The 14,756-nt window shown below is 42.7% G+C and overlaps 1 protein-coding gene across 1 annotated transcript in view; it reads left to right on the top strand.

Annotated features, from left to right (window-relative positions):
• Positions 1 to 14,756, top strand: part of FAM3D (FAM3 metabolism regulating signaling molecule D) — a 75,307-nt gene that overhangs the window by 49,500 nt on the left and 11,051 nt on the right. The window contains exons 6-7 of the mRNA XM_066596610.1: positions 11,402 to 11,460; positions 14,683 to 14,733. Coding sequence (XP_066452707.1) covers positions 11,402 to 11,460; positions 14,683 to 14,733 — 110 coding nt within the window. The remainder of the gene's footprint in view (positions 1 to 11,401; positions 11,461 to 14,682; positions 14,734 to 14,756) is intronic.

Here is a 14,756-nt window from a genome sequence, read left to right as displayed (position 1 = left end):
TTTGATTGTTCTGCTCCTATAATGGAAAAGAAAGACAGAAATTTGAATGGTGTGAAAATTGTTACAATGAACTAGTTTGGGTTGAATGTATCACCAGGGTTGCACAATTTTTTTCTGGTTTTGAGTGCCACATTGTCAGGGCAGCACCTAATTTATGTGCCGCATCCAGTATTGCAGCTTGATGAATGGAAATGAGCTGCAATATCAGATACAGCCTGTAGATAAGGGTGGCACAGGCATGTTTTTCGAATCTCATACAACCCCTTTAGCAAAATTTCTGTGTGCAGTAAAAATGCTGTAGATTGCAGGAAATAAAGATTCTGCATTCATATCCAACCAAGCATTTATGGCAGCAGTGAAGGAACAATGCAGGGTGTGGCTGTCTCACAAAGATACTATTTGTACATGTCACAGCAGACAATGATTCTCTGTAAGATATTGTTTTATAAAGAAGGTTTGCCTTGACCCAGACTAATTAAGAGAATCAAAAGGGATGAAGTGCCTTAGGGTGGATTTACAAGGGACAAGTATAGAACAAAAAAGTTGCTCAAATGAGCAATCTTCAGTGATAGTTGTCCTGTGTAAATACATAGTACGTGTCATCATTAATAGGGTGTAAGCCTGCATGGTGTTCTACATGAACTATGGGGTCTGACACCTTGTATATTCCCTCTTTTTGTGAAAGAATAGTACTAAGCAGCTGCCCCCCTCAGTATAAGGAGGGTGTGGGAGTGGTTGTTGATCAGTACCTTCCACCTGTACAGTTGTTCCTCCATATAGCAGACTGGCTGTCTGCATGTTTTTACGGATGTGGTGTTTTTACCTGCCCTCTTGTATTAGTATATTAGTAAGTATATGACTGCTTTCGGTGATTTTTTTTTGGTATCATTACCAGCATTTACTGTGAACTGTAGGATGATGATAATTACAATCATAATAACCCACTCAAATACCACAACCTTCAAATATTCACGGACACATATAACATTTTTCATGGACCTTGGAAAAACCTATTTTTAAATAGAATCGTCCAGGAATTTCTTGATGGTTGGCAACTCTGTGGCAGATATGAACGGGGGTTTCGAGGACTCAAACCCTTTAAGCACTGATTAGAACTTTACTGTTAACCCCTTCCCGCTCCAAGACGTACATTTACCTCCCGGAGCGTCAGGGTATGTATGCAGAGAGGTCGCGGGGCGACCTCTCTGCATACAGCACGGGTGTCAGCTGTTTTCTACAGCTGACACCCGCGGGCAATAGCTGCAATCAGCCGTTCGGCCGATTGCGGTTATTAACCCTTTAAATGCCGCTGTCAATTCTGTTCGGGGGGTCCTGTACGGCCCCTCCGCGGTGAGATCGGGGAAGCTGTGCAGGTGTCATGGCAGCCGGGGACCTTCTGAAAGGCCCCAGGGCTGCCTTGGGAGACTGCCTATCAAGCCATCCCCGTGGGGTGGCTTGATAGGCTGCCTGTCAGAATGCAGTATGATGTAATGCTATAGCATTACGTCATACTGCAGGAACGATCAAAGCATCGCATATTGTAGTCCCACAGGGGAACTTAAAAGTAAAGTAAAAAAAAGATCAATAAAGTTTTTTTAATTGTAAAAAAAAAGTAAAAAAAGTTTGTCACCCCCCTTTTGCCATATCTGTAATTAAAAAATCTAAATCATAATATAAAAACACATATTTGGTATCGCTGCGTCCGTAAAAGTCCAATCTATCAAAGTAGCACGTCATTTACCCCACACGGTAAACGTCATCCGAAAAAAAAAAAGAACGACAGAAATGCCCTTTTTCACTTACCCTGTCTCCCAGAAAAAAACGCAATAAAAAGTAATCAAAAAGTAATATGTATTCTGAATTAGTACTAATGGAAAATGCAGGACATTGCGCAAAAAGTGAGCCCTCGCTGAACTACGTCAACGGAAAAATAAAAACGTCATTGCGCACACAAGATGACCGTGGAAAATAATTGAAAAAAATTAAATGTCTTTGAAAAAAAAGAGTAGTATAGTAAAATAAAAACTACACAAGTTTGGTATCGTAGTAATCGTACCGACCCATAGAATAAAGTTATCATGTCGTTTCTGTTGCAACTTGTGCGCCGTAGAAACAAGACACACTGAAAGATGGCCGAATGTTTTTTCTTTTTCATTTTACTCCACTTAAAGTTTTTTAAAAAGTTTTTCAGTACATTATATGGTACTTTAAATAGCACTATTAAAAACTGCAACTCGTCCCGCAAAAAACAAGCCTTCCTACAGAGACATCGATGGATAAATAAAGGAGTTATGATTTTTTTAAAGGGCGGAGGAAAAAACGAAAATAGAAAAAAAAAAGGGCCGCGTAATTAAGGGGTTAATGATCCTTTTCGTAGAATATTGTATGACTCCTAGTAATAGAAATCCACAAGTCCTATCAGCATGAATGCGGTGGCTTCATCGCTAGTATTAAACAATTAGTATTGGACCTTAAACTCCTAAATGGGTTTAAGGACCTTATAGTGGCTTTCATTGTGAAAATCAGTCCAAGATCACAGATTTCACCGATGTGATCTTCTCACATGTATCGAGGATCATTTTGATGGGACTTTCCCTTTAAAGGGAATGTACTACCTGCATTATTTTACTAATTTAAATCTGATTTGGAAATATTTTCTATTTTTCTAATCTTTTCTTATTTTCTGGTCGTAGAATTTTTTTCTGTTGTCTATACATGCCTATTTGGGCAGCCATGTTGCCTGAGCTGCTATTAACAGCATACGGAGATATGCTTTACAGCTGCATCACAGTTCATAGAGGATTCATTGACTTCTATGAGTGGGAGAGTATTGTGAGAATGCTGTGTGACATTTATACAGGGCATTGTGCAGGGAGGGGGAGGAAGTAGGCTGTGACCATCACCTATTATGAATGGTGAATCCTGTGTTAGCCATATATAGGTGTTACCTATCATTGTAATCCTGCCTGTGATGATAATGAGATGACTGCTGAAAAGTTTTCTCTACAGAGCAGGAAGTGTCAGATTATTATTAGGCTCAGTGGTCCGTGTGAAAAATGCAGGATTTTAGGATTTTTTCATTAAATATAGAACATGACATGGAGAAGTAAAAAGAAAAATCACCCTAAATTCTATGTTTAACATAAAAATCTGATTCATATAAGTAATTTTCTGATGACATATTCCATTTAACTCCCTAAGACCTTAGTCAGACGGGCGTTTTTAGCCGCGATTTGCGCATGCGTCCGGCGATTTTATAAAACCATTGCTTTGCAATGGTATCGGACACATGAGCGCTTTTTATGCGCTCGTCCGATAAATTATAGAACAAAAAAATCGCAGATCGCACCTATCTGCGATTCCTGTTCTCTTCTCTATATGCGCTCAATGGGGCCGGCGGCAGCAGCGCCGAACCCATTGAGAACATATAGAAGACAAATCATTCTTCTCTGCCACAGCTGTAACAGCTGTGACAGAGAAGAACGATGTTTGCCCATTGAATTCAATGGAGCCGGCAATACAGCCACTCCATTGAAAGCAATGGGCTGCCGGCGTGCGCGGGGTTAATTGTCGGGAAGGGCTTAAATATATAAGCCCTTCCCTGCAATTCATCCTAAAATGTGTTAAAATAAAAAAAAATTGTATACTCACCTTTCCGCCGCGGCCGCTGTCAGTTCTCCTGAACTGCTTCTCGGCACTATTTAGCCGGCGGGGCTTTAAAATCCCCGCCTGCTGAATGATCTGCCTCTGATTGGTCACAGCCCTGACCAATCAGAGGCCGGTTTCACTCACACACCCATTCATGAATTCATGAATGGGTGAGTGACTGCTGCCTCTCAGCGCTGAGCCAATCAGGGGCAGGTCTGACTCACATCCATTCATGAATTCATGAATGGGTGTGAGTGAGACATGCCTCTGATTGGCTCAGCGCTGAGCCAATCAGGGGGCAGGTCTGACTCACACCCCCTTCACACCCACTGCAGGACGGCCGCGCGGAGCTCCGGCTGCCGGGAGAAGGTGAGTATACATATATTTTTTATTTTTACACATTTTAGGATGAATTGCAGGGAAGGGCTTATATATTTAAGCCCTTGCCGACAATTCATCCCGGGCTCGCCCGCAGCGCATTGCTTTAAATGGAGCCGGCTCTATTGCCGTCTCCATTGAATGCAATACGCTGGACAGCTCCGGCCCGTTTCTAATGAAACGCGGCTAGGAGCAGATTTTCGGGCGATTTGTGGGCGACTTGCGCGCACCGGTCACACGATTTGCGGATGCGCATCCGTCATGCGATCCGCAAATCGCGCGAAAAACCGCCCGTCTGACTAAGGCCTAAGGGTGACTAGTGTTTGCGAATTTGCTCCGTTTTTTTTTTTTTACAGGTGGGTATGGGGCTTTCTAATGTTAAAAACGCATTGCAGCAAAATTGCAATTTACCGCGAAATCGCGATTTTACGCGATGCGATTTTAACATTAACAAGTCCCATAGACCCCATGAGAAAAAAAAATGGAGCAAATTTCGCAGTGAAAAAGAACTGTAGTGGGTAGTCACCCTAACACTTCATGACGTATAGTTACGTCATGGAGGTTCGGGGTTTATACGGAGGTGTATAGGGGGTCAATCCTGCTCTGTACAATGCGGGTGCTGGCTGTTTCTTACAGCTGACACATGCCCACAATGGCTGCGAACAGCTACAATCAGCGGGAGTGCTGATCGCAGCTGTTAACCCTTTAAATGCCACTATCAATTCTGAGATAGCGGGTTTCCGTTTGATTGCCATTGCAGTCGGGGACCTTCTCAAAGCCTGCAGGGCTGCCATTGCAGATTGCCTGTCAAGCCATGCCTGTGGCGTGGCTTGATAGACTGCATGTTAGATCTTGGTATAATATAATGCTATGGTATTCTACACAACTTCAGAATTGCGCTTTTTTGTTCACCGCATCTACAAGAAAAAAATGTAATTAAAAGCAATCAAAAAGTCACGCGTATTTCGAAATGGTACCAATAGAAACTACAGAATGTCCTGCAAAAAATGAGCCCTCGCACAACTATGTCGACGGAAAAATAAAAAAGTTAATGCAGCAGAAAATAATTACATTTTTTTCAAAAGATCATGTGGTATGGATTCTTTCTCCCTTGTTCATTTGCCAGTGACATCATTGCAGGGTGTTGACTGACTAGCTCCTTTCAATAACTAAGCTAGTCTATTTCTAGGTCTCTGCTTTGGTAATGACAGAGAAGAGATGGCTTAGTTATTGAAATTAGTCAGTCTACTAGTCCCTTGCCATGATATTATAATACAGTTGATTTTCTGGGGATTATCCATCAGGGCAATGTTTTTCGCTCAGCAAAAAATGTCAGCAACGGTTGCGTCTTCACAGGCCCGTAGGTCTCTCTTTTACTACTCTGGACATAGTCAGCACCAAAAGCTTCAAAGATGGCTTTACTCTCGCTTGCTTACTCGATGCCACCTCATTTCTCTCTCTTGGAGACACTCTCTTCCCTTCTGCCATGGCCAAGCTATAGTGATCACCTGACCATTCCCATCCAATGGCCAGCTTGGAACTTGGAACTGTTAATGGCCTATCCTCAAAAAAAGCCATCAGTAATAGATTAGTGAGGGTCTGTTGCCTAGGAGCTCCACAGTTTGTCTGTTTTTGAGGCCAACATACTTGTTCACATAGCTTATTTCTGCAAGAAGCAGACAGCTACATTTCTACTCCAGTGGCCAAGTTTGGCATTGCAGGCAAAATTACCAATCCTTTGAATGAGAACATTGCATGCAATACCAAGCCTGGCCACTACAGGAAGAATGGAGCTGCCTACTTCTTGTAGAATTCAGTTCAGTATATGATTGCACAAACATAGGTTTCCTGGGCAATGTAATCTACTATTGATGACCTATCCTGAGGATAGGCTATAAATAGTTTACAACTATAAAACCAGTTAATGAGGAAATATGTAATATGCTATGTAGATGGGCTACCCCTCTACAATATGACTAGAGACAAGAAGGACGAAGAAGACTCCATACCATGTGATCTGATATAGAAACTTGGCCAGAAGTTGAATTGCCGATACCGTTGGACCCGGACTAAATCAGGTACATTTTTCTTGCCGACGACAACCCTTTCAAGCTGGCCATATATTTTTGATAATTGTCAGTTAACCCTTTCCAATCCACTGTCTGACCTCTGAAGACATTATGATTTAAAGCTGTACAGCTCCGATGTTGGAAGACGTCCGTTGGGGTTCTCTTACTGTATATTGCCAGCCTCTCTGCTGCTGGAGCCTATCCAACGTGTCACCTCATGCAGTATTGGCTTTAGCCAGCAGATAGCGCTGTTGTATAAAGGCAGAAAAGCAGTAAGCCCCCTAGGAAAGCCAGGATACAAATTGGATTGGAAAGAGTTAATGCTTGTTTGGCCAACACCTATCTTCTCCACCTCCCCCATAAATATACGCTCATAGGTAGACTGAGCATGCATGTTTATAACCATAGAGAGAAGGGGGATGAGCTGTGCCAATGTACATCTGGTGCGGATTTTCTCAGTTGGATAAATGATTGTACATATTAAAATCCAGCAGCAGATGTCAGATAAGAATTCATGAGGGATGAAGAGGGAAGGGCTGTGCAGTCGTTGAATAAGTGGGCCGATTAGCTATCCAGTATGGGTAGTGCTGAGTTATATTTATTACATTTGGACATTTTAAGGAACTTGAACAGTATGTTGTCAGCAGATAATGGGTTACAGTTATTTTTTTTATTATTAAAAACATATGGTGAATTTCAGGAGACTCATAGGGAATAGTGTAAAGTGCCAGAAAATTAGCAAAAAGGATGATTAGCAGTAATGCTCCAAATTAATCAAAACTGATCATTAGCACATTGCATGGTAATGTGTCTTGCTTGGCTGCACAATGCAAGGTGCATATAAATTCAATTACTGTATCTATAGGTTAACCATCTGTGCCCTGCTGGCAACGGGTCTGTTTAAAATAAGCTCGTATGATTAGTATTCATTATTCTTTTTAGTTTATTAATAACTTTCTGCACTTTAGGAATATTTTCAAACGAGGAAGATTTGTGAAGACATTTTTGAAATTGCTCCATTCATCTTAAGGGAGTTTGTAGAAATTCAGGTGTATGCTGCAGAGATAAAAACTCCATTCAGATGTGTGGGATGGATTTTCAGCAAATGAAATTTCGGCAATAAATCTGCTGCGTGTTAATATACCCATAAGGTGCCTTCGCATGGGGCATAAATTCGGCAGCGGAATTTGGTGCGGAAAATCCACAGCATTTACAGTACAAGCTATATGGATGAGATTTTAAAAATTTCTTCTAGATGGAGCAGAAAACTTTCAAGAATATTTTAAGTACGCTTTGGACTCTAAATCCAGGGCATGTATGTTGCAGGTCTGCATCAATATTTGCACCAACGATGTGGATTCTGACACAGGTTTTGGTGCAGATTTTTCTGCTGCAGAAAATTTGCATCAAATCCGCAATGTGTGAACGCACCCTAAAAGGGGTTGTCCCAAGAAGACAACCTCTGTTCATATGCTCTGTTAGAGCATAGGAACGTCACCTGGGGAGTAGCTAAAGGCTCATGGGCTTGGGTGCAAAAGTTTATCTTGGGGCCCCCCAACTTCTCTTAACCCCTTAACGCAGAGACGTAACCTGAAGCTTCTGGGCCCCAATGCAAAACCTGTAACAGGGCCTTCAGCTGTAATGCTTTATTCATAGTACTAGGCTCCCTATATGGAGATGTGAGGCCTTATTGGCCCCTTAAGGGTCCTAAGCCCAGGTGGAACCATATCCCCTGCATCCCCTATAGTTATGCTAGTGAGCGTCACTAAGCAGGGCTCCCCACTCGGAACCCTTTCTTTATGAGCCAGAACGGAAAGACGCCCTGTAAGAGCAGCTCCCGATCTGCCAGGTAGGAGTGGAAATGTGGCTTACTAGGGTTATGGTGTTCCAGGCATTCCCACAATAGGGTACATGCATGGAGGATGCAAGTTGTCAGAATGGTAGGTTGCACGTGGTGCGTAATGAGTTGGCCAAGAGGACTTAAAAGACCAGTCTTTATGATGAGGAACGTTTACCTGAAATAGCATAGTCCCATAAGTTACTTCACTTGTGATGTAAAATTGCAATGATAGTCTATGGCCAGTAATGATTACCGTCAGTTTGGACAGCAGAAACAGCAGGAATGGTATTCTGGCAGCGGCAAAGCTCAAGGGATAACTTGCAATGTTTGAGGAAGTGGGTTTCAACTCTTTATTTTGGCTTCCTTTGAAGAAGGAACTGTTTCCCTTTGAGTCGGTGTGGAACCCAGATTCTGAGCACCACCATCATAGCTGAATATGCAGTATTTATACAGGCCTAAAGACCGAGAACTAGATGGTGCTTCCTGCCTCTTTCACTCCCTCCCACAACTGGCCGTAGGCCTCTGTCTCTGGAAGATAAAAAAAAACAGAAGAGTGAGTTCTTCCGCAACCAGAACCCACACCCTAGCTCCGCGCCCAGGTAGCTAAAAGGCACGGCATTCTATAGACAAACACATGAAATAAGAAAAATGAAGCAAAATGGGCAAGGGCACCCCCTCTACAACTGTACTACATGATGCCTTGATTCCCTTTTAATCTCAATGGTAAAACAGTAAGCTGAAAAATAACCAGAAAACTGATATAAAGATACATTAAGAAATTTACAAGCACAGCTAATTGGACCTAAAGTTGAACATTAACCAGCTGCTCAGCTAAAAGTTACATGACAGCTGTCTGGCCACAAGTCCCCATCTAATCCTTCTCCATTCATCAGAACTAGAATACATTGAGGTGCAGAATCTCCTCGAAATTTGTATAGTCTGATCCACAATCACCTGTGTTTTCAGACATATCCCTTTAGTCTTTGTCTTCTGGGCTTCCATACCTGGCATGACTCTTGAAATTTGGTTTTTGGGTGGTTACACACCGTCATGATACTTGACGGTTTGCCAGATTACTGCTACAGTATAATTGTGAGTGGCATATGGAGAAGCTTGTTTTTCACCCCTAGTTGACATTTTGAGATTTCATGTAGTACAATTATACACACTAGTTGTGCATTATTAGAGCCGTGTAAGATTAATGGTAGGTTCCCTTTAAAAAGGTGTTCAATCTGTAAGCATAAGGGCTCATTCACACGGATGTATTGTCAACGCGTATTATGCCCGCATATTTCTCGCGCCTAACACACGGTGAAGTGAGGCAATGAAAATCTATGGACTTTCATTCTTCCATTCACACCTGCATTGGAACTGCGAGGGGGCATGTGTATAAAACACAGAGAAATAAATTGCAGCATGCTCAATTTCCCCATGCCCCCTCACAATTCCTACGAATGGACTGCGTTTAAAACGGAGCCTCGCTCTGTGCAGAGCGGGGGATTTGGAAAAAAAAACGTTACACTGCGCATGTCCGTGACGTTAGAATCCCAGGCATGTGCAGTGCCATTGGCAGCCCACATGGCATCTCTGCCTACTCTTCTGCTCGCAGAGCGTTGTACTCATACGCCCATGTGAATGAGCCCTAAGATTACAAAAGGGAATGCTAAATGCTCGTTAAAGGGAATTATCACATTTGTGATAGTTTGTGTTCCTGCCACTTCCAGGATCACATCTCTGCAGATGTGGGTTGGTTTGGCTGGCTGTTGTATGGATTGCACCAGCCAGCCAATTATCTGGGTCTGTGCTAGAGGGTACTGGTCATTATACATCATCATTTCCTTTCTGAACACTGGTGATAGAATGTATGTAGTTCTGTCTGAAGGCCCTTTGTACTTAGGTGTGAGGAAGCCTGAATTCCCCTTTGTCCTTAAGTGTGAGCGGGCCTGAATTCCCCTCAATCCGTTGGTGAGCGGACACGTGAATTCCCTTCAGTCCATATATGTCCAGACGCCAGTGTCTGAACTATGTCTTGTCTGATCTGTTCCCTAACCTTGGGGGGTTTGCCTGTGTTTCTTGTTCACGTTGCTCTATTTGCTAGATTTAGTATTATGTGTCATCTGTTTCACTGCTCCGTGTTACCTTTTAGGGAGAGTGAGTTCAGCCCTAGGTTCCTGATATGAGGACGTCCTTGTTGGGACGATTACTTTGCTTATAGGCAGGTTTCCTCTCTTGGTGTAGATCAGAGTCAGATGTTTACCTGTGATTGGTATGACAATGCATTTGTATTGTATACTTTTTTTGTCTAATAAAACTATTATTACTACTACTGCTTTATCAGAGTGGTGTCTCTTTATGTCCAGATACTTACTATCCAGTTAGGAGTTATGTACGTTCATGCAGGCAAGGTGAATAAGACCTGTGATGAATGTAACAGAACTTTATATAATTAGAAAAGCATGGCTGATTGTTCTGCCTGGTATTGTAGCGGTATGAGTGCAGTTAGTAAAGTGGCCACCAGGGCGAAAGTGTAAAGTTTTGTGAAGAGTTGGACTGGCTAATGAGCCCAATTATGAGGCACTTGAGAGTGATCAATAAAAGTCTGCACCTCTCAGAAATAGCTCAGAGCTCTCAGTTTCCTGGCTCCAGTTTACCTGTGGCGAGTCTTTCTATGGTGTCTCTCTATGCTGTGGATTGCAAGGCACGACAGGGGATGGAAGCCCCTGTGCTGACCTGTGGTGTTTGAATTTTGGTGTTAGACCTGAATGTAGTGAGGGTCTACATAGTTGTGTAGTAAGAGGCCAGATGGACAGGATTTATTTTGTGCACTGGGAAATGTGTTATACAGTGAGAACATTGCTATGTGAAACAATAAAGACTGTCGGAAGCCAGATTTAAAAGAAAACTACATTGTGGATGTGCATTCCTAAGTGTGTGCTACCCATCTTGTAGTGAAAGACAGAAGTACTGATGGGTTTAAACCCCCTTATGTTGTAAACTTTACTCCACTGAAGTGAATGAGGGTAAGCTGCAATACCATACACAACCTGTGGCCTGGTGTTGCACTGCTTTTGAAACAAAGCAGCTATGTTTGTCTAACCCACCACAACCCCTTTAAGGTTAAAAAATTATTTTCTGTTCAAATCTGTGCTGTTGTGGTTAAATAGAGTATAGCTACAGGGTAGGCCACGGAAAATTAGCCCAAAACCACACTTTTATGAGAGCCGACTAAAATAAAATCTGACTTTGTTGCCCATAGCAACCAATCACAGCGTAGCTTTCATTTGTTATACTGTTGAGGTAAAATGAAAGCTGCGCTGTGATTGGTTGTTATGGGCAACAAAGATAGCTTTTCTTTTAGACAGCTTTTATAAGACTGAGGTGGGGGGCGACTTTTCTGTGGCCACCCCGTAGTATGTAACATACAGCAGATCGACTATGTTCTAACTTTTTCCGCTTACAATTACAGACTTATGAGTGGTGTGAAAAACAACATTGGAAGAGGACTGAATATTGCAATAGTAAATGGTAAAACAATGTGGACTTTGTATTTTCTTCATGAGTCTACTGTGTTTGTAGTTTCTATACTACGTGGTTCACCACTACATAGAGTGGTATGTCTGACCCATAGTCCAGTTTCACACAAGCATATTACGAGTGCATTCAGTGTCAGACTGGGGTCCTGTGGCACTCCAGAGGAATTGATTCTGAGGGCTTTGTACCTGAAAACAGAAACCAGTCGGGGATCACACCTCTCTCTACATATGACAGAATATCCATAGGACAACTTTTATAACACATTGGGCTTAGATACAGCAACATAGCTGTAGTATAGCTCTAAAAAATGCAATTCCCATATAATAGTCACATACTAGTTTTACACAGAGATAGTAATTACAGTGCAGTTACCTACAATCCTACAATGATAGTGATTACAGTGCAGTTACCTCCAGTGATCACATGTGATGTCATCCTTGATTGGTGGTGTCTGTTTTCATTTTTCTTCTCTATCTGTGCCTACACTGTAACAAGGACTTCTTTGAGTCATGACTCATCTCTGCAAACAAACTCTCTGTCCCACTGCTACCCCCTCCTCTCAGTGCCCCTTGTACCGTACTAGTGCCCCTTATGTGTCCCACACAGTACAAGTGGCCCATGTTATGGCCAATAAAGTGAGTTACCCCACACAGTAATAATTTCCCTATTGTGCCCCATAGGAATACTATCCATTTTACGCTTTACCACCCTCATTGTGCCCCTGAGTATCACTTGCGTAATACAATAATACCCTCATTGTGTCTTCACAATGTAACACACCCATTGAGCCCCAAAATAATACTGACCCCATGCTGTAAAACCCCCATTGTGCCCCTACAATACGAGAGCCTCGTCTGTGCTCCCAGCAAAGTAAATGTGACCTTTCTGTACCCCAAAATTCCAGCCACCGCAGTAACTCAGTTAGTCTCACACTGCAGCATGTCACAGCGCTTCACCTCACATAGCCCGAATCCTCCTTAATTCCTTCAGTCTGCTACATTAGACCGCCTGCACACGGGCGGGTTGAATTTCGCATGTGGAATCCCGCAGTGGATTCCACACCCTGGCAGCAGCGTTGTACCTGTAGTTTCTTTACTTTTTTGCACTGCAAATGGTCCGCCCGGCTCGCCGTCTGATATGCGCAGTACAGTTTTTTTTGTAAACTCCAGAAATGCCGGCGGTATTTGCTGCGGAACCCGAAGGCGGACGCCCGCTACGGATTCCGCAATGCAAATTTGTCTGCGTCCAGCTGGGTTTACTAAACTTTTAGCACCGGGGAGGAGGCGAACAATGTGAGCTGACGAGCTGTGAAAAACTGTAGCATAAGATTGAATAATGGAGTTACTGAAGAATCTGGGAATTCGGGGTGGGAGGATGGCCTGCATAGGCTGTTTTATGCCAATCTAGACTTGCCACAGGGTTTGTAATTTTATTATCTGGCAGTGACATCCTGCAGCCCATAGGAATAGCTTCCAATCCTCCAAGTGGGCCAGTTTACTGGCATGTTGACTCAATTTCACAGCCTCATCAATTCCTACGATGCTCTGAGTTTGGGTCAGTAGACCTGTGCGTGAGACACCCATAATAGGCTCATGTGAAACTGGCCTTAAAGGGGCTTTACCTCTTCAGGCATTTATGCCAGGTCCACAGAATGTGTCAGGAATATTTGATAGATGGGGGTCCACCCATTCTAAGGCCTATGGTGAAAAAATGATTCTACATGTGGTCTTTTCCATTCATGTCTATGGGACTTATGCAAACAGCCAAACAAATGTCCCTGAGCTCCTAATTGGATGTTCTCGCTTCCAGTAGATATAGCATATATGTCTGAAGTGAGAGTACTACTTTGGGAGCTTCACATTTTATGATAGTTCATCCTTTCAATAAATGACATTACAGAGACAATTTTCCTTCTTCAAGGAAGAAGAGCTAATTTGCATTACCTTTTTTCCCCAAGGGAACATTGCATGATTTATAAGACTTCCTGTGTCAATTTGGTCCTTTCCATAAGTATAAACAGTGTTGCCAAGACTCTGGTCACCGACTTAAGATAAAGCCATATGGAGTAAAGCACTTTATTCCATGCAGCTATTGCTGAGTCTACGGTGTGTTATACTCCATGCAGAGGCGTAGCTGAAGGCTCATGGGCCCGGGCGCAAAAGTTTATCTTGGGGCCCTTCAACTTTTCTTAACCCCTTAATGCAGAGGCGTAACTTGAAGCTCCTGAGCCCCAATGTAAAATCTGTAACAGGACCCCCAACTATAATACTTTATTCATAGTACTGGGCTCCCTATATGGAGAAGAGAGGCCTTATGGGCCCAGGCACAACCGCATCCCCTATAGTTACGCCAGTGACTCCATGTATGTATTTCTAACCTCTTTTAAGCAAACTGGTATTTGTGAAAGGTCCTGGCAGGACTGAAACCTTAGGATCTGTGATCTTATGCATAGATTGACAAAGCCTGGTTTAGACGCAACGATTATCGCTCAAAAGATGTTTTTTGAGCGATAATCGTTGTGTGCATTTAGAGGGCAAGGTGATCGCTCGAACGGCAGTTTGATTGACAGTTTTGAGCGATCACTTTGCGCTTCGAGCGGGGTATGCAGCCGAATGCTCCGAGCGGGGTATGCAGAACACAGCTGGAGCGCTGTGTTCTTCATATCCCGGCTGTGTTCACAGAGCGCTCAGCTGGTATTCAGCTGTGCGTTCCATGTGGAGTATGAAGAACATAGCTGGAGCGCTGTGTTCACGGAGCAGGATACAGCTGAAACAATAGTATCTCACTGTGAATTCCTGATAAGGCTGATCGTTCTCTTTTAGCACGCTGAAAGAGAACTATCAGTGACTGGTTAACGAATACTGCACAATGTCAGTGCAGTTAGACACAACGATTATTGCTCAAAAGACGTTTTTTTTGCCTCGATTAAAGAGGTGGGATCCTATCTGTGCACATGCAAGGTAGTGCTATTTTTCTAACTTTTCCTGACACCCATCAAAATAGTTTAATAGCTAAATTATAAAAAAATTCTATAAGCTATCTGCCCTCTTATATCAGTAAGTTTCTGGCCGCTCTCAGTGATTGTTTGATTTTATATTTTCCTTTCTGTGATACATGGAAAAAAAACCTAAAATTATGCAGTACTAGTATACAAAGTATGTTGGACTAAAACCTTTCTTGTCCTATAACTTTATTCTTCTCATTTACTTGCAGCCAGCACAGGACATCTTATAAAGACGGGTCATTATGATATGTATTCTGGTGGTAAGTTATAGTCATTTCCTTTT

Source organism: Eleutherodactylus coqui, chromosome 3 (genome assembly GCF_035609145.1).
Source record: "Eleutherodactylus coqui strain aEleCoq1 chromosome 3, aEleCoq1.hap1, whole genome shotgun sequence".
Classification (NCBI taxonomy): domain Eukaryota; kingdom Metazoa; phylum Chordata; class Amphibia; order Anura; family Eleutherodactylidae; genus Eleutherodactylus; species Eleutherodactylus coqui.
This window is presented reverse-complemented; position numbering and strand designations above follow the sequence as displayed.